The sequence below is a fragment of the Synchiropus splendidus genome, chromosome 4 (genome assembly GCF_027744825.2).
Source record: "Synchiropus splendidus isolate RoL2022-P1 chromosome 4, RoL_Sspl_1.0, whole genome shotgun sequence".
NCBI lineage: Eukaryota > Metazoa > Chordata > Actinopteri > Syngnathiformes > Callionymidae > Synchiropus > Synchiropus splendidus.
This window is the reverse complement of record NC_071337.1, coordinates 29,006,022-29,031,344: the sequence shown is the minus strand read 5'-3', so window position 1 is coordinate 29,031,344 and position 25,323 is coordinate 29,006,022. Positions and strand designations below refer to the sequence as shown.

At 41.4% G+C, this 25,323-nt stretch overlaps 1 protein-coding gene across 2 annotated transcripts in view; it reads left to right on the top strand.

The window, feature by feature from the left end:
* Nucleotides 1-21,107, top strand: part of angpt1 (angiopoietin 1) — a 58,536-nt gene extending 37,429 nt beyond the window's left edge. The window contains exons 6-10 of one of the 2 annotated variants that reach the window (XR_008414359.1): nucleotides 459-560; nucleotides 6,121-6,287; nucleotides 14,066-14,196; nucleotides 18,525-19,816; nucleotides 21,054-21,107. Coding sequence is in view for 1 of the 2 variants with exons in the window: in XM_053862111.1 (XP_053718086.1) it covers nucleotides 459-560; nucleotides 6,121-6,287; nucleotides 14,066-14,196; nucleotides 18,525-18,688 (564 nt within the window). In the remaining variant the exon portion in view is untranslated. Of the gene's footprint in view, nucleotides 1-458; nucleotides 561-6,120; nucleotides 6,288-14,065; nucleotides 14,197-18,524; nucleotides 20,875-21,053 lie in introns of those variants that run through there. The other variant, XM_053862111.1, reaches the window with a different exon arrangement.
* Nucleotides 21,108-25,323: the final 4,216 nt, after the last annotated feature.

Here is a 25,323-nt window from a genome sequence, read left to right as displayed (position 1 = left end):
AGTACACACACACACTCACTCACTCTCTCTCACACCAGTGGACTACTATTTAGAGTATGCAATTATGGTTTTGGGCTGTGGGAGTAAAGCAGAGCGCTCAGAGAAACCCACACTAGCACAGGCAGAACAACCAAGGATTTACAGTGAAGAGTCTATGACTTTCTTGCTGAGTGGATGCATTACTAACCAGTAATCCCAGGTGCTGCCTAGTTTCTAAAACCAAATCAGAAGTCACAGACAAAGCAAGAAATTCAAGCGCTCAACAACATTATAGATCAAGGTTGACAGGGTTTGCTATCTTTTAAATGATCCACTAAACAATCCTGCATTCATATCTTTCATCTATCAGATATGGAATTACAGGATCAAATCCTCAAGTATGACTGATAACGGTTCGAAGAACATTTGTGCGCGCTAACAAAACAGAGCCTCTCACTCACCCTCCTCTGACTGTGTAGGTGTATTGCAACATGGAGACCTCTGGAGGTGGTTGGACGGTCATTCAGCGCAGAGAAGATGGCAGCGTGGACTTTCAGAGAACCTGGAAAGAGTACAAAATGGTGAGTCAGGTATCAGTGTTTATCATCTGGAACCATCAAAGGAGGAGATAACCGGAGCCTTCAGAGACAGCCACACACATGCACACAGGTTCTAGCAACTCACAGGGTCCACTGAACAGCACTCACCAAATTGTTAGGCAAGAACGGCTTTGGTCCCAAAAAATTACACATCCACATTGAGATGACAAACGTGTGGGCTTTGAGGTCGAATGTTGAAAGCAGAAGTTTAAGCCAGATGTTGCTCCTCACATCAACATATTCCCCAGTCGAGTTAGTAATATCACTGTACAATCTAATCCAGCTGCACATTGGCCAGTGACAATAAAATGAACTCAGTTCTGTCTAATCGCACAAAGATTAGTGTTTTATGCTGCATGTTCAGGAGTTTAAGACCAAAGCTAGTGGAGCTGCCACACAGCTAGGTCAATCACGGTCTGGATGAAGGACCACCAGTTCAAGACCCTGTCATGGCCAGCCAAATCTCTGGGCCTGAGCCCCATTGAAAACCTCTGGAATGTGACGAAGAGTAAGATGGATGGTTGCAAGCCATCAGACAAAGCTCAGCCACTCCAATTCTAGCACCAGGAGTGGAATAAAGTCACCCAAGTAGAATGTAAAAGACTTGACTGTGACTAAAAATCAGGGTTATTCCACCAAATATTGATTCCTGAATTCTTAGTATTGTGATGTTTTAAAATGAATATCATCTTGTTTTCTTTGCATTATTTGAGGTCTGAAAACATTTTTGTTATTTTGACCATTTGTCATTATCTCTATTTCTTCCAAATTTGGACTTTGGAAGAAATGTTGTCAGTAGATTATAAAATGAAAAAAAATGTAAGTTTTACTTCAACACATACCTATGAATAGTAATAGTGGAAATATTGACAATATTGCAGTGGTTTCTTCATTTTTTCCAGAGCTATATGTGTATCAGGTGACAGATGGCTGATGATACTTGAGAAGTGTTAACTGTGATATCTTATCTGCTATTGTTGTCAAGCTGAAGTATATATGTTTCAGTTGCATCCAAGTGAATGTTGCACCTTTTGAAGTTTATTAGTTTTCATGGAATGCATTATTGAATGTAATTCCACTTTCTATGCAGTCGGGCAGATACTGTTTTCATATTGTCTCAACACCTGCCTCCCTCCCAGATTTCTCATAATATCACAATAATGCTATCGTGCAACCTTTTGCCCCCGATAATCATGAAGTGAAAATCTAATATTATGGAATCCCAAGAGCAAGCAGTAATTGGAGAATGGGGAGCTCTTGTCTCAACGGTGATCTTGCTCTTCATACTTTCAAGTTTTATTCAATATAATACAGTAAATCAATTTTCAAACGTTAGATAATGTATTTTAATGTCAAATGGAAGTTTGAAACATTTATTTATGGCTTGTCTTGTGAAAGTTTATGCCTGATAATCATTTGTAAATTGAAATACTTCATGCTGATTTGCAGCTTGTACAATGTACAAGCAACCTAACATTTCATAAATCTGGAATGTTACTATAGAAAGAGCCAAAATACCAGCATTGTAATACATTATAAATGCACAGGTTCCGTGTGCTCAAGACTGAACCAACTTCTGGGTTTAAAAAAAAAAAAAAAAAGGGTTTTCTCATAATCTTACCGGTGATACAATTTAAGATTAACTTGAGCCAAAAAACAAGACTATAAATTGGAGCACTCTAGTTGAAAACAGGTGAAGACCGCCGCAGCATATGTTATTGTAGCAAATACATCTGCTCACTGTTAATCCTTTAACAGTTATGAGCAGATTTATTTCTGCTTATAATTCTGAACAACCTTGCTCACACGGTCCTCTAGCGCTGTTGAAGCTTTTGTAAATCTCTTAGTCACGACTGTAAGCTTTGGGAGGTAAGATTCGCACTGCTCTCGGGAGCAAAGGATCTGTTAAAACAACACTAGGCTCAAAACCAAATATGTCAGCAACAAAAGGATGTCCACTTCTGCAAATTATCCATCTGAGGTTTTTGTTCGTTCCAAAGGAACCAGATGCAAACACTCACATCTGTCTCTGTGCAGGAGTTCAATTGCTGTAATTCAATAATTGACCTGTCGAACACTTCACTCAGGTCAAGAGCAGTGACGGGCCAATGAAGCTTCATGAACCCTCATTTTCAGACCTCAGCAGATGAGCTGATGAGGCTTCGCTGTCATCATTCACTACACTGTCGTCATTTTTAGTCGGTGGCCCTCTCATCCCAAAAAAGTTGGGAGGTTTCATTGAAATACAGTGCAATATATTGGGCTCTGGAAATGAGGACACTGTTTCATGAAGCCTCATCAGCCCATCACTAGGTGGTGTCATTGGTTTACAAATGAAGCAAGACTTCATTAGAACGGTCAGGGCCATTTAGTGGACTTTGACAATGAAGCTTCATGAAGCATCTTCAGCCCTTTTCAAATTGATAATTCCCTTTTTCAGCCCTCACCAGCAGCATCAGCTGATCTTCTTCTCCTTCATATCATTCATCATACACTGTATCCTAATAACAACAAGTGGTCCAATAGTCAGGTCTCCACATCGTCCCCTGAATCGTATCCAGAGATGGGCTTCCCGACATCTTCACATGCACGTGAACACCAGCTTAATAAATTGAAACACACCCCTGGTGATGGGTAGATGAGGTATCATGACACCGTATTGAAAGGTTGATGAGGTTTCACGAAAGGGTGTCCAGGTTTTCCGAGGACACCAGGTGGCAGTGTCTGCTGTAAAATGTTTGGACTTGACCAACTAATTCAATGACACCTCACTTCACTTCTAAACCAAGAGCACCATCTAGTGGCCTCTGAAAACTAGAACAATGTTTCATTAACCTATAATACTGTTTCATGATACCTCATCACTGTGCAACCCAACTTGAAAACAAATCACCCAGCTTGGAGGATAGGAGGATGGTGGTGTTGGCTGTTTTGGAGAAGTCCTGAATGAAGAAATTTTATAACTAAATAACAGGAACACAACCACCGCTAGGTGTCCTAACACCAGAAAGAACAGATCAGGTGAAGACAGCAGCAGATGGAAGTGAGAAGTTTGACGTTTACCCATCACATCAGTAAATATCAGAACATCCTCCTATTTTACAACTGCTGAGAAGGATTTTTCCTGAACCTACAGTCAATTACATCCTCTTAGTGTTGCTTTATTTCTCTGTGATAAAAACAGTTGAGTGAGGCGTCAGAATGCCGAAGACACATTTACACTTAAATAGATTTACGACTGAAATCACTAAGCAATTCCCTGATAAGATAACAAGATGTGGGACCTGCAACCTTTCCTTGCCAAACTGTAAGAAAAGAGATGGGTTTTCCAAATGTGCCAGCCGCTCCATAGCCAGAGGTCCCCAGACCAAAATGGGGAACGATCAGAGCTGGTTCAGTCAGTGCACTAAATGGAAAGACAGAATTCAGAGGGCATTTCATCATAAGGGATATCAGTTGCAGTAAAAATAATGTGGGTCCCACGCACTTTCACGTCCACCCACTCAGCAGGACATGCCTAAGTCCAGAGGAATGCCCTGCGTTTCATTTCTTCTTCTTCAGTCTCCACCACCGCACAATCTCCATGCTCAGTTCCGTCAATGGAAGGATTCCTGTCACGCCTGTAATGTCATCTGTCTTTAGAATATCCTCTGCTGTAATCCCAGACTCTCAAGCTGTCAGAAGTGTTTTGCCTGTGACCAGAAGCCACTCGGATCTCCCAAAGTCTAACAGCTGCTTGAAGGAGTGTCTCAAGGTGCAGCATAAATTTGCGAGTGTGTGCGTGATGGTTTTAACATGTGTGAATTAAGTGGATGTCAGACGTAGAGGAGAGGTGTGTGCGCATGCATATGACTGTGTGTGTCTCAGCTGGTTTTAATATACTCAGGTTTCTGAAGAGAAAAGACTGTCAAATACAGATGATGTCATAGAATTGGCTTTCACTGTGTGTGGCTACTTGTCAATCATTAAGAGAAATTAAGAAAGTAAGAGCTGCGTCTTATTGTGAGTGGAATGCATACAGTCACCTCTAATTCTGAGGACACAGTACTCAAACTGAAACCAAGGGTGTGCACTCCTGAAGCCTGGGCACTGTGGGACCAGTAGGAGTTTCTTCTATAGGAAACAGACATCAGTCAGGAAGACATGCTTGTTATTGTAAATCAATTTCCACCCATTACCTTAGCGTAGCCCTAGTCAAAAGACCTGCAGCAAAGCTGGTCATAGTTGTCTCACCAGGAAACAAAGACCATTTGACCACCAACGCGCTTTCTCCATTCATCATTGCAATGAATCCATCTGAGACTTCCTGAGTCCAGAACCCCACCAGAACCCACCACCTCATCTCATCTATAACTTTTCAAATGATTTTAATAACAGACAGATCGGATCAGGATGTCATGTTCAAACTACAGGTAACAGGAGACTAGCTTGCTCTACTCTGGCTGAGGAACCACAGGTTACACTTTATGCTAGGGAACACATGTTATCTAATAATAAAGTACTGTATTTTCCGGACTATAAGCCGCAACTTTTTTCTCGCGGTCTGAACCCTGCGGCTTAGATGACGATACGGAGTGACATTGGGAACGTGAAGCATATTGCCCAAGAAATAATGAATAATTTCACCGTGCCAGATGACCAGCCTTTCTCAGGTGTCGTTTTAAGATGGACTCAACGTGTCAGATGCAGCGTTCTTTGGCCACCTGAATCTGAAACCTTTGCAAACGTCCAGAGTGGGAACTTTCATGAAAGAGGTACCACTGAGTGCTTTCCCTGTCTCTCGGAGCATCCCTAGTTTTTACAGTCTAAAGAGCGTCATGCTGGCAACAATATTGAGCCTCGTCACATCAAACCGATGACATCACTGGCATTTTATTTACCTTTAAAGCGCTCAAATTGCGCTGTTTTCGCCCGCGTGTCCGTGAAAACAGCGCTTTTTGAACACTTTAAATGCAAATAAGATGGGAGGAGTTTGTGATTCAAGTTCAGAACATTGCTGAGACTGTTTCATGAGTCAGTCTCGATGCTGGACAAGGTTTTCAAAACTAAAACTAGAGGATCGCTAGAAGTGATCCTCATGCATTCTCAGTGCCACAGACAACAACAGCGCAGCGGCGCCTTATAGACCAGTGCGGCTTATGTACGAAAAAGATCTATTTTCCTTCTTAGATTTCATGAGTGCGACTAATATTCCGGTGCGCTCTATAGTCCGGAAAACGACAGTAGTTACTTGCTTATTTCCTGTTGATGACCCGTCCTTATGGTGTTGTTTACAGTGAATCTTTGGTGACCATTTCAGGCCAAAATATAGCCAGGTTGAAGAAGACATATGATGCTAAATCACACATAAATAAGTAGTCTGTTTAATAATCTAATAAATGTTCTGACAACCATGTAACCGAAATGTTGAGTCCGGGGATTATATACAACCAGTTTCAGTTTGTTATTCTGTTTTTCAGTCTTGCAACTGCTGATCCAACTCATTCATTATTCATCATCATCTGCAATTCGTGAAATCAAGCCTGTCCAATTCCGATTACAGGGTTTCGGCAGCCCGTCTGCAGAGCACTGGTTGGGAAATGAGTACGTTTACCAGTTGACCAGCCAGAGACAGTATATTCTCCGAGTGGAACTGACCGACTGGGATGGACACCAGGCCTTCTCACTGTACGACCGCTTTCAGATCGGCAGCGAGAAACAAAACTACAGGTAAGACTTGCCCTCAGAGCGTGAAGAATGACGGACACAAAAAACATACAGTGCAGTACAATTATCAAATATGTTTGAGTACTCGCCATGGTACACTTTATTTTTAACTCTTGGTGAGGTTAAAAACATAGACACTGACAAGGCACTGAAATCCAGTCTTGAGTCATGATTCTATGACGTATGATCTGACTCAGATATGCCCCGGAAGATTTTAGTTTTAAGAGCCAAGACTCAAGGCACCACTTGGACTTATTCATTTGAAATAATTTCCCATGGATAACAAATTATAATTGTCTTTTGGGTCTCAAATAATTTAGCATTTTCCCCCCACCTCTCACCCCAGGTAGCTGGGACAGTATCCAGTCCCTATGAAGCTCTTAAAATAAGCTGGATATTGTATTGTATTAAAAAGCTTCTGAATGAGTGGTCAACATTATCTCCTACATCATAGTTCTCTCCCCATTTCAGCGAAAAACAGATTTGTCCTGTTTGTCTTAAGTTACCTTATCAACGTCTGCATTAGGATAACTGTGCACTTGGAACCATTTAGTCGACAGTTTAACATCACAAAATCTTCCAGTAGAAGTTAAAAGACAGAGAGTAGCTCATTTATGATCTGAATAAAAACATCACAACGTTTCCAGCCAGCTCCACCATCTCTGCCCAGTTATAAAAGTCTGGGGAGGGAAATTTTCCTCACAAATTCCATCCAACCAAAATTGATCCCTCGTCGCATTTTTTTTTTTTTTTTCGGACACCTTGTCCCTGTGAGTTGCAGGGTGAGGGTTTCTGTTTTCTTTTGAGGGGGTCAATGATAACAGGCTTCAAACTGTGGCAGATGCTTGGCCCTCTCAAGAAGTGGAAAACTACTGCAAAGTGTTCCAAGCGGTTTCTGGCCTTCAGGAGAATCTCTGACATCTCCAAGTCTCAGGTTTTTACTGTATGTCCCTCATTCAGTGGTGAAATAATACAAAGGAATTCTGCGGCTTGAAAGACTCGCCTCTACTACGAGAAAATCATAATGGTTTCAAATGTTGTGTGAGACAACTCCGATACTTGTCTGGTCTGGTTTTCTGGCTTGTCCAGCGATGACATCGGTTTCACTTTCAGTGTTGATGAGCTTATACCTGGACTGGACTCTGGTTTTCTCTAAGGACTCAGAGAAAGGTTTCAATAAAGCAGGAGACATCAAGGTGTTTTGGATTTCACACATAGCTTCATCTGACCACAATCAAGACCGGATGCTACGACATCTCCTGTTACCTTTCAGTCTGGATTTTCTTCCTGGTCCTGGTCTGAGTGCGTGGACTGAGGGTTTACATATGTTGAAATGGGCACTAACAATATTTCCAAGACATATTGCACAAGTACTATGTTTTCTTTATGTTTTCTGCTGTGTATTTAATGGGATCTATCGACAGCTGTCTGTTACTGAACTAGAGTTCCGCTGGATTTATAAAAAGTGTTGCTCAAACTGCGCACTAAAATCTCTTACATCACTTCATATTAAGTTCACCTGGCCATCATCAGCATCACATGTGACAAACTTGTATGGAATCACAAAGTGAAGTCATGATGACGGCTAGTGCAATCCTGAGAGCCAAGTTCTCCACTCAAAATCCCACTCAACTGTTAGTACAGTACTGCTAAAAATGAAGAAACAATATCTGCTTATGGAGCACATCCTCACTCTATTATCACGTGTAAGAAAGACAGAATTTGGGGTTAGCTAAGCCATGGGATGACGCTCTTTTCTTTCTGTAACCGGTCAATTGCTATTTGAAGCCAAGCGTTTCAGTCACTGTGACTTTCTGACCACACCGTCAGTAAGGAGGAGAGCCACGTAAGTGCTTATATATAGTATAGCAAATGGCATTCATGGTAATTCAGCGTCATCCTTTGTACCTCAAAGTCACACTCATTGTGTACTGTCTTGAGATGCATTTTTTAGCTTTAGTTTTAGTTTAGCTTTAGTACGTGCAGACTGTAAAATCAACCCCCTTGACTGTTTTTGAATTTCCACCCTTGGTGTAATTATGTGTGACTACTGTTGCTTTATATTACAGCTCAAAAAGAACTGCAAATATTTTACAATCACACTGATGTGTTTTGCTAGATAGAATTGAACAACATAGCATTTTCTTCTGCAAGTATTGGCCAGAAGTATGTGGAAGCATTTCTGGGACGTGCGTGGAGAAATTACCAAGAGGCACGAAGAGCTGGGAAATTTGGGAGTCGTGAATTAAAGTGGATACTGTACAAGCCTTAACCTGTGAAAAAAACATGTCTGTATATCAGAGCACTGATAACTAAAATAGCTGTCAACTGATAACCTCTTGACAGATGAAGAATCAGACTTTTCTCTTGGTTGTCAAACCAATTGAAATTAGTTTTACTGCAGTTTTGTTTTCAGTTTGACCAGGTGCGTTGAGAATGTTCAGTCCAATTTATTTTTTCCTCAGAAACTTTTCCAAAATACCCAAGTCTATGATCTTGATTTACAAAATATAGATTTGCTGGACAAAAAAGTGGATTGTTACTCTTATGTTTATCTACATGTGTTTATAGTACTGTCCTTGAAAACATAGTGGACGCCACATAATCACTGTCATTGCTCCTCTAAAGCACGTGTCAAAATAAATAAGCCGTCCTTATTATCAACACGTACCCTGTGCCCCGGCCTACTGCTGCTTTTTAAAGTCAAACAGGTTCTTCAGATCTAATTATAGCGCAGAACCAGCCGCCATAGTCGATGGGGTCCATGTCTTTGTTGGTGTTGGAACATTTTCTGTCATCAAAGCTGTTTGCCTGTAATACAGTCTGAGTCGACCAGCTTCTCAGAAACAGTGATAAAGAGGGGTTTCCACTCTGGCGGTTGGTCCCTGAATGTGCCCTGGCATTTACCCTGACATGACTTTCCAACACACAGGCAGTGTAGCCATTTCAAGAAAGCCCATTACAGTAAGTGCTGTTCCAGTCTAAGTACACCTTTCATTTCACGACAAAATCAACCTCTCTCTACAAACCAAACCCAAGCAGGATGACTTCCACCAATCCCTGAAGCTTGAAGTGGGTTTTCTAGTGACTTAGTGAATTCCCTGCATTGTTCTCCTGAACAGATTTGGGCAATAACAATATTGTTGTGTCACTGGATAGCACATGCACTATCCATAGTCTGGTTTTAATGAGTTTAAACTTTAATCAGATTAGTCATTATCAACAACACATCACTCATGACTGACTTGTTTATATATTTATTCATTTTGACCAGTTGGTCACATTTAGGTACAGAATGGCTCTACACTCTAAGAGTATAGAGTAGTTTATTAATGTTAAAGTAAAAAGAAACATGTCCGAAGTTCAATGGAAAAGCTGCAGAAGAAAAAGAGGAGTGATGTGTCTGAAGACTCAAACAACTGAATGATGTGTCACTCCTTAGAACAATTGAATACTCGTGTACGTCCAGTGGCATGAACGTCCAATATTTTGGTCACAATCATAAGAAGATAAACATCCTGGAATCTTCAAACCTGTCAGAGGGAACTTTTATGATTGTGTAAAAATGGGATTTGTCTTGTACATCACGATATATGGCAAGAAAAACAACTTTTGTTATTCTTTTTTTCCCTAACAAAATTAACATTTGAATTACATCAAATAGTGACAACAGTAATTCAGTGTTCTGGTTTCGTCACAGCAAGTTTTTTTTTTTTTTATACTTGTCATTGATGACAAGCAAAATGTTTTTAACCTTGGGCATTATCAGGTGATATTAAAATGTGACTATGAACGTTTGTATACTATAACTTTAGAGACGTATCCAAAGCAGTCGTGCAAGCACTTGACGATAACAACTTTACTATCCCTCATTGGAATGTTTAAAACAGGATAAAACATGGCTGTATTTCTTTAAACATTTTGACAATTAAATATTTAATATCCCCTTTGTGTCCGAACAGCCAACTTCATAAATGATGTGTTTAACATCCCACACCTCCCAGTGGACTTGGACAGATTTCATATTGATGTTTTCAGTTGGAGGGGATTTAGAAAAGGACTTCGTTTTCCAAAACTCACAGGCAAACCAATTTCCAATTTTGCCTGCTTAAGAAAAGATAAATTGATAATGGCCACATAGAGAACAACCTCATGACAGTGTCCGTTTTACATTCCCAGACACATATCCAAGTTCCGTTGAATGTATGTTTTGAGGTTTGGACAGCATCCAGACCGACAGGGCTCCGCAAATTGATTTAAAAGATCATCCCTATTCCCCATTTTTACCAATAGTCCCTTAATGGCCTCCATGGCGCAGCCCCAATATCTACTGACACGCAGACATATTGTTTGCATTATGTGACGGCGCTGCCCAAAAGACCAGCTGGTGGTTTACTGCCACATTTGAGACAGACTGACACCTCAGCAGGCTCACAGTGGGAGACAAATCTTTGGTCACCGTGATTGACCTCTGCAATGAGCCTATCACACCGCAGTTCAGAAGGGGCTGCCTGGCATTTCATGGCACGCACTCTGCTCCAGGCTGATCGCACTCTGCGGTATGTAAAGAAAATAAATATCCAATTCCAGGCATGTGAAATGGATCTGTTTTGCATGCTTATATGAGTCAGTGACAATTCTCCAGAACACAACTGGATTCAAGATCCTTAACATGTTTATTGTCTTTCACAGATTCCAGGTTGATATTTGGCCTGGAACATGGCAAATCATCTACAAAATGAAGACTGGTTAAAAACAATGTATAGGGGGCAGGACACGCGCTGTCCCATTATGTGCACTTGGGTAGCCACATTTTGGAAGTCCATGTGGTTAAACACAGGCTTTGGCAGTTTCAAAAGATGCATATTTGGCAAACTTGAATTCATAAATTCAAATTTGAATTTATGCATATGCTTCATAACCCTTTTTTTTAAGCTGATCTCTCAGTTTTGCGAGTATCGGGTCTGCCTACCTCTGGTTCTGTAACGGTGGTTCAGAAAATGTGGCGCTGCCTCTCTCTTTGTCTTGTCATTATCACATACCCTCGCCCCATGTCAGGACAAAAATGTGGTCCAAAAATGTAGATGGATGTTTCTCATCCGTGGGCCTTACTCGCCGCTGTCTCTACAGTTATGTAGTTGTTGTAAAACAAGCGCTTCTCTATTCAGACAGGATAATGTAGACTGGTTAAAGCAATGACTCGTCTAAAGGAGAATGCCCATATTCTCGTGAACCAACAACAGTCTTTATATGATTAAATTTGCTCTGAAAGAAAAGTGTATAACTCCCCTCAGGACACACTTGTGTCTCATTCATAAACTGCTCTTATTTTGTTGTTTCCTTTTTAAGAAAGAAGTCCAGCAGCAAAACATTTTGGGCTCAGCGCAGCCAGTTGATTCATCACAGTAAACCTCCAAATCCGTAAGACATTGTACGTTTCGAAAGATCCCTTGACTGCTGATTGAGCCATCAGATCAAATCAACTTCAACCATCTTTTTCCCATTGAAAATGCTCCTGTCATCCTGAGGTCAACGCTTGGCTGGACTCTCAAGTATTCCACTTAATATTGTAGCGTGAAATCAAACTGAACAACAAAAGGAGAAGCCAGGCAGATGTTAAATGTGTTGGGGACTGTTGGTCTAGTAAATATGTGAAACACCTGGTAAGCAGGGCCAAAGACTATCTCAAGCAGACTCTCTTGCCGATGTTTTCTGGCAACCTGCGAGCCGGATAGAGATCACAAGGGCTTTGCAAAACGGTCAGCAAATGTGCAGATAAGTCTGGACTTTATCAGGAAGCTTAGCAGAACCTCTCTTGACATCCGCTTCAGAATTAGCAATTACCTGAAAGAAGTCATGTGTGTGTGTGTGAGCTAATAAGTTGGCTGGAGAGATTACCGTCAACTGGAATAACCCTTCAGTGCAGCCCACAGCTCCGCTGCAACTTCCGATTAACCGCGCAACTCTCCCCAGAGTCGTCATCTATGCATTTGATATGTATTTCTACATTCCCACTGGACTATTCAAAAGCACAACAGCGATTTGCACGGCGGCCCCACACCACTGTCTGTGAGATGACATGGGATTCTTATCCCACATTTGACCACTTTGGATTCTTTGACATTTTCAACCTGCTCTCCAAAGCCTCTCATGACTAATTCATCTCAATGTGTGTTGAAAATCTCCAGAAAACATTAAATATTGTTCTTGCCAGGCGTAAACGATGATGGTTTAGCAGGTCAAAGTCCGATTTTTCTTCCCTCCCATACATCACATGAGTGCAAACAGCGTGTCATGGGACCTACCACAAGGCTGTCTGTGGGCATCAGCGGACGCAGAGACAGTTCCTGATTGTGCAGCGCAATTGGACAATATAAAATGAAACAAAAACATGCCAGAGAAAGGTGTTTTTCCTGGTCAAATCATGGTCGAACCTACCATCATCGCTTGATAGTCACCAGAGTGCTCTTGTCTTTGGTATTGCGAATCCTGATGACATGGCTGTTGGACTGACCAAGCTGATGTTATGAGTTGACAATATCATAATATTCTGTGTGCAATGTAAAAGGCTGTATGTCATAGTAGCGATGAGAGCAAGTGGTGACCTGATGAGCAACTTTCTCAGAGCTCCCTCTGATGTCATGATGTGAGGGATCATCAAAACCTTTAGAGTATGGGTCTCACACATGCGGCCCATGGGCCATTTGCAACCCTCAGGATGTAGTTTTGCAGCCCTTCCCAATATTAGCATGGGTGCCCCCACTCTTTGTCCAAGGTGAGATGTAGCAAAAACACTGTATAAGTTCATTCCAATATTTAGATATTAACTTGGATTCCCGTACTTAAATTGAAGGCGCTATTATCCCATGAAAAAAAGTTTTGTTGCACATAGCATTTTCACTCATGGTTGTTACTTGTTACCATACCTTTTGTGCCTGGGAACAATGGAAATCAAACACAATTAGATTTTCATCTGTGTTGGGTTCAATTCCAGCTTGACGGCAACCCATGACCCTCCTGTTTGGTTGTTTACCTTTGAGCCCAGCATAGGTTTTCCATGGACACTCTGCCTACCTTCAACAGCATTGTCGCATTGTGTACGATTCCTCACCTGTTTTTGTGTCACTAAGTGACGCAACCACATGAATAATGATCACTCTCGAACCAGAACAAAATCCACATCTGGTTTTAAAGTCAGATAAATCTGCTAGTCGTCGACAAGTGAAAGATGTGTTGCATTTATTTAGTATTGAGGCAACATACTGTTCAAAGGCAGAATAGGACTGGTCCTATGCAGAGCCTCGGTGAACACCACTGCTGAAAGGGCTTTTTCTGATGTGCATGACCCCATTTTAACAAGGGAAGACGGACTTAGACAGAAATGAGTGTAAAAACTCAACAGAGGAAACAAACCCAGACGTGAGGGAGGCTTTAAAATGATCCTCATAATAAATGGTTCAACAAAAAAGGGTTATTCAGCAGCATGTAGGACAGGGGGTCTAGTGGGTATCTCAAACGTCTGACTGACATGGACAACTAATGCAGTGTCACGGGATCAAACTGCTCTAGGACAGCAGAGCATGTAGGAGGAACAGATTGTCACAGGAGAGAAGACAGTGAGACAAGGCCGCATCAATGACATTCGATCTCAGTCTAATGACAGCATAAGTGTGTTTCTTCAAGTGCTCGTCTGTTCAATAAGAAATCGCATTGTTTTGGACATGTCCTGTCATCCGGTTTTTTATGTCTCCTGCTGACTGAACCGTCTCCTGGTCTTTCAGGTTATTCCTGAAAAGCCACAGTGGGACTGCGGGCAGACAGAGCAGTCTGGTAATACATGGAGCAGACTTCAGCACCAAAGACATGGACAACGACAACTGCATGTGCAAGTGTGCCCTCATGCTAACCGGTGGTAGGTACATCTTGTTACCAATGTTAAATCCGAAAGTGAAATGAAGGTGTTCATGACACAGTCCATGGCCAAATCTAGATGTATAATTTGGGTTTCAGAGAAAACACTGTCTGCAGGCTGCATTCACACTGCACTTCCACTTTCCGCAAAAAGCTTGCTCCGCCTGAAACCCTCAGTGAAACAGTGTGTTACGTTGAATTGCGTATTACCTATTCGATAATTTATCGCACCTCCTCGCTACTGATTCTTTCTACTTCCTACTCTCCTACTAAAATATATACCTCCCCAAGAGGGCTCAGTCCAGGACCAAAGGTTGGGGAATCATCTTTTCAAGCAAAACAGACTTTGACCAGGACCTGAGTCCATCATATGAATGGCCCTAAGGTTTCAGCTCACAGGGCAGAGGGTCTATGACACTAGTTTATCAGTCCAATAAAGAAGAATCCTGTCAGGGACGAGGCAGAAGATGACTTCAAAAACAGAAGGAGAGATTCAGAGCGACTGGCAACTTGGCAAATGCGTCTGGGGATGGAGTCAAGAGCAACAAAACTAAAACCAAAATAAGGTGGGAAGAAAACCTTGACACGTCTAAATCAAACTTAGTAACCCTTTGAGTCTGTTGCTTTAGATGCTTTAACACGGAACCTATGAAGCTGATCTTCCAAACCCACATGTCAGCAAACCTGTAGTTATGGAGCAACATTTGTTGGCCTGCTTTTATAGTGCTTCACTTCAAGTGCAATCAGAAAGCACTCACTGGGGCCAGCTGGAATTCATGTGGAGGCAGTGAGACTGAACCGACGCAATAAAGATATGGACCCCAAAAGCCAAATTGTGGTCTGATTACCTGTTATATTGCTCTTGAGAGCTTTAGAAAAAGTCATTGGGCAGTCCTCCTTTATCCTCAGACTCAGATGGGGTCTAATGTTGAGAGTGGCGTTAGGGAAAAGATCAGCGGCTTTAAAAGTACACAGTTTAACAGCACTTTTGTTAAGTGGTCTGTTGGACAATTTGTACAGTAAAATAATGGACCACCGGTACTGTCAGATTTTGCGATAACCCACACAATACAGTACACAAATGAGTGGAAGAGAAAGAGGAAGAGGAGAAATAGGGCTGTGGATTTGATTCCCGTGACCACATTTACATGCTCACAGTAGAAGGCGTCACATATTGACTATTGACAAGTGGTGTTTTGCGTCTCAGGGTGATGCAGAAACGGACAAAATGACAGGCTAGGATTTCAATTGATTCAAATGTTCTCCTTCCGCTTCCGGCACCGCGTCACTGGACAAACATGGGCAAAAACGGTTCAGCCATGGGGTGTCGCTCCGTGAGGTTCCACTATTGAGATAAACATCTTTGTATGTCACTTGGTATATAGTTCCTCATTTGATCATTGTTCAGTGTTCATGAAACATTTTATTCAATAGAAATGCCGATACATCTACGTGCAACCGAGGGAGGCTGACATCTGCGAGAAGGTTGAGATCTGCATCGACACTGGACAAACGTCCACCTGACATTAGTCCAAATGTTGCTCAAAATGTCACCTTATGAGTGAGATGAGGTTCAACAAATTAGCAAACAAAAGCGGTATGATACATTTGCAACAATAGGAAACAAGCCAATGGAGCTGTTTGACACAGAGAAAGGGCCGAATGATCAACATACTTGACTAAGATATTCAGGCTCGCTTCAAAAAGTGTCCACATGTCGAATCTGTCCAGGCAATGACGTCACATCTGACAGTCATTATCACATTTTTAAAAGTAAATTAAACTACAAATGACAAATTCAATGGCACTTTCTACCACAGGCGAATTATGTATATCAGCAAAATCCGATATTTGCCAAGCACATGCTCTACGTCCTAGTCAAATCTGTCTTATTTTAAGGCTAATTCTAAGGTTAAATGGTAATATATCCATTTTGCATTGTGCTTTCCAATGAAAGTTTACCATTGTGGATGTTCACCGTATTCAGATATTGTCTGTAATGTAGTTAAAGATGGGCCATTGACTGTTCTCTAAAGTTGACCTTGTTTTAAAGCTCTGAAACAACCAGCCGCTGACATTAGTTTAATCCTCCTTGCTTTTCAACGGTTGCATGCAACCAGGTCTGCACCTCCCATCAGCACTGTGCCGCTCACTCGAGCGGTGGCTGGAAAATGAGCACATAGTAAAACTGCCTGGGCAAGGCCCCAAGTGTCAAAGAGATTTAAAATGACACCGCTGCTCCTGCTGTGTAAATGGAGCCCCGCGACCCTTGCTGGCACTTTACAGCTGAGCGCTGACCTGACAACAATCAAACATTCTCTGAGTCATGTGTGACATGGCAAATGCTTTATTCTCTGGCAGCTCATCGCCATCAGACAAATAAACCAGAAAGTGGCTGCCAGATTGGAACCATAGGTGATTTACTTTTTGCATTTGTAATAACAGAGCTGACGTCAGATGACATCAGTGCTTGGAAGGAAGGAAAGGAAAACACTTGTGTGCTGACTTGATGAGTCATTTGTGGAGAACACCCTTTACATTCACACCTATGACCATTGCTAACTCACTGAACATAAAGTAATAACTTGGAAAATGGCATACATGGGCTGCATAAGATCTGAACTGAATGATGATGCAACAGTTTAGCAAGGTCCAGCCAGATGGACGGGCCGAGCATTGCTGCCAAATACTTACCAGTTCGATGAAATGTCATCAGCTGCTGTGATATTCAGGAGCAGCTATTCAATACATCTGTTGCCTTTTGCCCTACTTTTCATGTCCACATTCACATATAATAAATGAATAAGATGATATTGAGCGATGTACCAAAGATTCCATCAGTTCATTGATATGTATCTCAAATGTCGCCCCCCACTCCTCCCTCCTTGTCCCACCACCAAGTGTTCTGTGCAGCGCATGCACTTCCCTAAATAGACAGTACACAAAGAGGTCACCAGCAGGTTCACACAAGTCGATGAAACTGCTGACACATAGAGCAGATAACTGAACCGTTACCATGAACCTGTGAGCAAAGGCCATGGGAAGCTTGACTAATCTGATTATTGGACTTCACTTGTCAATACATGTGCAACACTGTGTTGAAGAAGAAAAACACTCTGGGAAGCATCGCATGTCACCAAACCAGCTTGGATTTTATGATTCTCCGTTTTATTAGGAACAGATTCAACTTTCAAATCTCTGCTCTGTTGTTGAATTTCCCCGCTAGTTCAGCATGTCTCTGGCCATAATTTGTGGCTGAATTAAAAATCATTGCATTGCAAAACATCTGGCATCAGTGCTATATGCTTGTGACGATTCAGTTTCTCAGCTGTGTAACTTTGGCCAGGCATCACATACAGTCGCATTACTACCTGCGTGGGAGGAAGGCGATAATGACTAGGAATACAACTACAACTACCAACTACCAATGTCTGATGAAAGTGCTTCCATACCAACAATGACTACCACCAAACAACATCTGTGTTATAGCTAGTGTTGGGCTGTTGAAGCTTCACAAAGCTTCTACAACACACGTGATGATGCTTCGTGAACCAGTGTCTTCTTTTTGAGAGCACAGTCGAGGGCACCATATTCTCTCGACTGTTCAGCTTTGAACGGTTGTAATGAAACATGCCATTTAAAAAAAATGCCCGTCCACAAAACGCAACAATGTCACCTAGTAGCGAGCAAGTCAGCACCCCACACAGTTGCATTAAGGGCAATGCTCACATCACATGTACCTTACAGTAGGAACATCTTATGTTAAAAAAAAAAAAAAAAAAAAAAACTACAATGCATTGGTCATCGCAAAATATATCTGTCCAAATCTGACCTGGAGTAGCAAAATTATGTTAGTACATTCATACATATATTTTGAGTTGATCACCGCTTAGTCCTGTACAAGGTTGCGGGGGAGTGCTGGAGCCTATCCCAGCGGTCATTGGGTGAGAGGCAGGAATACACCCTGGACATGTCGCCAGTCCATCGCAGGGCACACACATCATTCATATACACACACACAGACACCTCGGGGCGATTTTAGAGTCTCCAGATAATGTAGTGAGCATGTCTTTGGGCTGTGGGAGGAAACCGGAGTACCCAGAGAAAGCCCACTCAGGCACAGGAAGAGCATGCAAACAGCAGCAAAAGTATTAACTGGAATCCTCCCTGTGAAAGGGACAAACCATTGTAGGCTGTCTTGGTGACTCACCGTATTTATTGTACAACTAGTACTAAGGAAGTACTAAGGCTAATCAGCAGGTACTTTGTTGATTCATATTGACTTTTTCAACCTGAACTCTTGCATCCTTTGCAAAATTCTGTCTTCAGGTTGGTGGTTCGACGCCTGCGGCCCGTCTAACCTGAACGGCATGTACTTCACTCAAGGACAGCACGTGGGAAAGTTGAACGGCATCAAGTGGCACTACTTCAAGGGCCCCAGCTACTCACTGCGAGCCACGTCCATGATGATCCGCCCGCTGGATTTTTCATAGCCGCTTTACTCCCCAGGACGGCGGAGCAGCACAAGTGGGGCGTTCCCACTCGAGCCCACTTGTCTCATCTCATTTTGTTGGTTTTCTGCACTGAGACAACACATGGGGAAGAAAAACAGACAGTCCACTTCACATTCACCCTAGCAAAAGGAGCTCAGGTGCGTTTACGGCGAAGTGCATTTTTTGAAGGAAAAGCTCTCCTTGGACAAACTTCTTTTTATCCGTTTGGGGAGCGTTTTAATGAATCAAAAAAAGAAAAAGAAACTTTCAGCTCTTCTCGAGCAGCACTGACTAGAATACTGCAGGACTGGACTTATAGGGAATGGGAAGTGCTGGTATATATTTCAGTGTATGAAATATATATTTTGTTTTGTTTTTGCTCAGCTCAAAATACACAAAGTGAGAGTATTTTTTTTAATGGTACAATGTATACAGATGCTTTATGTATCACACTACCTGTGTCCTTTGCTGAATTTAAAAGCAGATAGCATGTGTTTCATGCTTTTCACGTTTGAAAAGCTAGTTGTTTACTTCAACTGTGTATTTGTATTTTGGTTTGTAACAGCGATCTGTAATTAAACAAATAATGATAATAGTAATAAAAATATATAAATGATGCTGTCCATATAGATAAGCAAGCACATCGATTGCTATATTTTATTTATCTGATTCAGCCTATATATATATATATATATATAGCAGTGCAAATGTATCATTTTATATAAACATAGGTGAACGTATCTTGTTTATTCAGATCAATGGCTGATTGTTTTTTCCTCTTGAGATTTCGGACCGTACTCAACAGATGGGCACAGTTGAATTCCTGGTTCGCTGAATGGAATGTTGTGTTTCTTTGTTGCTTGCAAAAATTGCCTGGTAATTCCTGCCTCCCAGCTTCAACCCTGTCAGGTTATTTTTAGAGCTCGACATGTGAGATTGTTATTGGATTAGCCATTGGAATTAGATCTGTTTTCTTTGTTCCTGGCTGAGATATAGGCAGCGCACGCCAACCTTCACGTCCTGAGTTATCGCCGTACCTCTGCTGAAAATGAGGAACATTAATTTTGATCAGCAAGCGCAGGTCTGTGTTGCTGTTTCAGTTGTGCAAGCATGAACGGCGGATCGGAGGTGGGTTATATTAAATGCTTTTCACTGTGGATTTACCCTGTTCATGCTTTTATTAACCGAACGAGAATGTTTGCTTCAGAGTTTCACAAAGGCAATTTTTGAAGGTTAAGATCTGATTGTCCCAGCGTGCACATCCATTCAGCTGAACCCATGAGGTCCATGAGGTGTTCAGATCTCACTGGGGTCCACCAGGTGTTCACGTCATTATAGTCCAAAACCACAGCTCGATTATGTCGATTTATGCTGTGATGAATATTTGCTAAGAAACCAATTCTTCAGCACTAGAGTTGGATCTTGTTAGAAAGCTGGAAGACAAAGAGTAGCAGAACACACATGGATTTACATATCCACAACCTGCATGAGCTCTAAAATGGATCATTGGCTCCATATCAAATTCAATGCTGCTTTGAAGGTCGCGTTGTCAATTTTTGTTTTTTTGTTTTTTCACATATTATTTTATTCAAGTGTATTTTTGTTTCCAATTGGCTCATTAGTTTTAACGTTTCACTTGTTTTATGTGTTTTATGTTATGATGTGTGTCTCCGCACCTTCTGAACTTTCCCTTTTTTGCTCACAGACTGATGAGTTTGTCACCTCTGAGGTATTGATTTTTATTTTTGTCGTGTTGGAAAAAATGATTGATTGCGTTTATGGATCCGCAGCGAAAAGGTCCACAATGTTTTCCATAGACTCATTTCCATAAGTAGCAAACACTAAGTAATGAAGTGTGGAGTCGCTTGTGAATGTGTGCTTGAAAATGAAGTACAATGTTTAAAGCATACTAACAATATATAATTTAAGAAAGCTGCTTCTTTTTCCAGTTTGACCTGCCACAAATGTGATTTTCAGTTCAGTGTACAAAGTGGTTACATGTGCCTTTAAAATCTGCTTATACCTCATCACATTTTAGAGTCAAGTTTGTATCAGTGTTGTGCCGTCTGGTGGAATAAAATGGAGCGTGTGATACAAAGACTGGGCCTTTCATAGTGGACGTTCTCTAGTTTTGAGATTTGTTTTTTTACCCGAATGTCAGGTGTACCGGAAGTGATGGAATTCACAAAAAAACAGAAAATGATCTCTTTTCTTCTTCTCCTTCACATCAAGTGAAAGTTTTCGAGGAACCTCTTGAACTGCTATATTTCTCTCCAAAACATTTGTAACTCACATTCCCACATGCAGTAGAACATTGGTGGTGCTTCAGTCCAGGATTTGAATTTGGTTCTTTTCTCCTTTACAGCTTCAAAAGTCATCAGGTTCACGGAGCAGTTTCCCTTCCGAGGCACCGTCAGAGAGGCAAGCGACTCGCCTCATTACCTTTGTCTATATGCAGCTTCAGCATTCTCCTTTTCAACAGTATCTCTGTAAAGATCTTCTACCCAAAATACCGTCATGCAAACGAGCACAGAATGACACAAGTTTAATCAGACAGGAAGGAGACCGAAGCAGATGTTGCTTGGATTAAATCTTAGCATTTCTTGAACAACATTTGTCAAAATGTTGAGTTTTCTCAACAGCGATGCCAGAGTGAGTACAGTGAAATGAACTTGTCCAGCAAAAGCATGTTTTTATTTCATAACCAAACCAAGTAGCCCTGGTGACGGACCAATGAAGCTTCATGAAGCCTCATTTTCAGGGACTACTGGATTCACTGTTCTATAATCTTTGGCCTTGGACAACAATATTGAGAAACACGAAAGCATTGTGAAGAAAACAAGGCTTCATGAAGCTTCATCAGCCCAGCACTACTCACATAGAGTTACGCACTTCTTCTGCAGCAGCACCAGGACATCATAAATATTGGGTTGCACTCATCTTCAGATGTGTACACCTTGCTCCAACTCCTTGCTTATTTTCCACAGCTGAAGTAGCTCCATGTAACTCCATTTACACGCTGCCATTGTGTCTCCTACAATAATGTCAGCAGAGGACAAAGTAGTTCCCAATAACCACATCAAAATCTACAATGTTTTGATTTGAGAATCAATTTAACAGCACACAGATCCAACGTTTCAGTGTCTAGCGACACATCACTGGACTTCGGGAGGTGCCAAGCAAAATGACTGAAGATGTTGCTCAGCTGAAGCGTCCAGCATCAAAGAACAACATAAGTCATGTTGGTGAATCATTCGCTCTCAACAGTGATGTCAGAGAGACATTCCTGTGTCTATCAGAGGTTAAGCAAACGATAGCCTCCGGCGCAGCAGTGTGTGTCCTTCAGCACCTGAGATGACCCCACACCCTCATGGGAATGTGTTCAATAGGCTCATAAGCAGTGTGCAACGTCATAAAGGCTTTTTGTCTTTGTGGGAGGTTTGAGGAAGTTTTGTCTGCGGCGTTCATGAAGGAGTGAAGCGGCGTTTCACCTTCTCTGTCTTCTCCCAAACAAGCCCAGGGATGGTGAGGCCACGGGACTCCCCCGAGGGAGGAATGGGAGGGAGCTGTGCTGAGATGAGCGATGTTGGATCTGAACCAGATCAGATAGTGCACAACACAGACAGAACCTGCAGAACAAAACATTCAACCATCTAATCCCTTGATGAGAGAAATAACACACCTGAAGTCCAACATGTGTGGCCTTTCGGCCTCAATCTTAATTAGGAGCAGAGCCTTCGAAATGTGCACCTTGGATTTCCTTCGCACGTTTTGATAGAAAGATGGGAAATGTACTGATGTACTGACACAGTAAGGCAGAGGTGTCCAGCTCAGTCACCGAGGGGCCAACACACTTATACGGTCCATGTCGCTGTTGTTGCACTGGATTGTTATTTATTCAATCTTTCATGAGTCGTTTCTTTGTTTTATTTTATTTGTATTTGCTTTGTTTTGTTTTGAATCAAGAGAATGAGTGAGAACTCCAGTCGAGAGCATAGATTCACAGCGACTCCTGCTGGCACTACTTTAAATAGCACTATCAGCGCATGGGTTGCACAATGGAAGAATTGTTGGTCTTTCACTCCCTCTTTTTGGAACACAATAGTACTGTGAGATTTTTTTTAACGCATTTGTAACCTTGTTTTGTACACATAGGCCTCATACAGTGGAAGAGCAAAAACAAATCGCCAAGAATTTCCATTCCTCGGTAGAATGTCATTTGGGAGATGCTTCTTGACATACAAAGAAGAATGATGATTTGTTGTTTTAACTTTGGTTTTCACAGTTTCAAATGTCCTTGATCCAAAACACCATCCAAAGTGTTTCACCATACTCCCTTTCTTGTCCTTGTATTTTACACTGGCAAATTTGTCTTATAAATCTGAACCAGAAGCCTGAAAGTTTGTCTACTTCTAGTGGTGCTGTATGTCAAACCGTTGCTCTCACAGCGAGAGATTTCTGCTTCCACATATAAAATCTGTATTGAATCACTTTTCCTTCTTACTTTATGTAAAGGCCAGCAGAAATAATTCAAAGCAAGTTTCTGTGGATTACACGGTGGTTTATCAATTCAGCGCCAAGGTAGATTCTTGCATCTGGATTGAATACGGCATCAGAAATCACTGACAGGCATGTGTTCAACATCAGAGCTGACTATTTTGGGAACCGTCTTTGGTTCGAGCAACAAGTCTCAGTGGAGGATCAGCCGGAGCCCGAACCTCCCGGAGAGGTCATTCAGCAAACAGCAGGAGAGAGCATTCCTGCTCAATTAATGTGCGATAAGGCCACTTGCCAAATTAAACAGTTTTCAAACCAGCAGCAGAACAGCAAACACCGCAGGGCAGATGTTAACAAGCAGCAGGAAACACAGGTGTCTCCACTCCAGATCCGGACCTCCTCGTCCGTTGCATTTGACCTAAATACCTTTGGTAATTCACCACCTGCAGAACGTTGCTGTGTTTACTCATCTGCTGGATGATTTACACAAAAGTGCAAGATGTAGCAGTCAGTATTTCATACTAGCAGGATGGCTTCTGTACCAGAAGGTGGCAGGCTTGTCCAGGTCACGCCAAAGAGAAGTCAGGGCGCGCATGAAGGATGGCCATCTTCAAGGCAATACATGTCCAACACGTCAACAAATAAATACCCAAAGCCGATGTGTTTCGGTCTTTTACTGATGACAGCAGTAAATGACAAGAATATATATATATATATATATATATATATATATATATATATATATATATATATATATATATATATATATATATATATATATATATATATATATATATAGTGAGTGAGTGCATGGTACATATACATATATACTAGCTTCAGAGCAATGAAACCACAGATGTTAAGAGACATTCCTGCGCTTATTGCGCTGTTCCCTGCCCTGCATTTACTCTACATCCACTCTGGCTAGATAACCCAGGCAGAGAAGGGTTAGTTCTCCACTTCCAATCAAGCAACGACCGCAGGCTTCACCCATAGTGAGTGCAAACATTTTCGGTTTTTTTTCACATCATCGAGATGGTCTTGAACGTCACTATCTTCGCTGTGCTATTCGCGTAAAAATCTCAAAATAAACATCATAATGTCTCTCTCTCTCTCTCTCTCTCTCTCTCTCTATATATATATATATATATATATATATATATATATACACACACACATATATATACACACACACACACACACACATATATATATATATATATATATATATATATATATACACACACACATATATATATATATATATATATATATATATATATATATATATATATATATATATATATATATATATATATATATATATATATATATATATATATATATACACACACATATATATATACACACATACACTCTCTCTGATTCTAAAAGTGAGAGACAGACCGTTTTGGTTCCCTAAATGTGCGTCTCTGAGGAGAGACTTGCGAACATTTAGCATGTGAAAATCCACCACTTCTGATGAGTCACTTCCATCTCTGTGACAAACTGCCAACAGCTGCAGCTTCATGTTGTGCCCTAGTGTCTATTTTTAAACCAGAGGTCTCTGCAAAAAGCAATACATATGTTTCAAGAAAAAAACAAATCAAAATTCTCAGAATGGAGCTCTCAAACAGTGATTCAATAACCCAAAAAGAAAATTATTTCTGTTCGGCATCACTGTTTCTCCCATGGTTGAATTGGGATCAGAGGACCACTTAGTGTGACAGTCAAAACTGTGTGTACACTGGGAGGTTCATTCTACCTCTCATGGATCAGACGAAAGCTGCAGCAGAAATTACACAACGAAAATGTATCTCTAATCTCTGTTTCAACAACTGACGTTCAAAAATATGCAATTTTTATTTTTATGTTTTATGTTCAAGTATTCATTTTCCACACTGCCTTCATGGTCACAGTGAGCGAAGAATTCCCCCGCTACATGGGCCCGGATGCGGGGGGACCCTGAAAGTGTTCAATAAAATACTAATTCAAAGTAAAGGTTAACTCGAAGGACTTTCTGTTCAATTTCCCTAGCGTGTGGGTGATGGGCTGATGACACTTTATGAAGCACAGTCATCATTTAAGAACCCTCTAGATGGCACTATCTGCTCAACAATATTTGGGTAAGGGTTCTT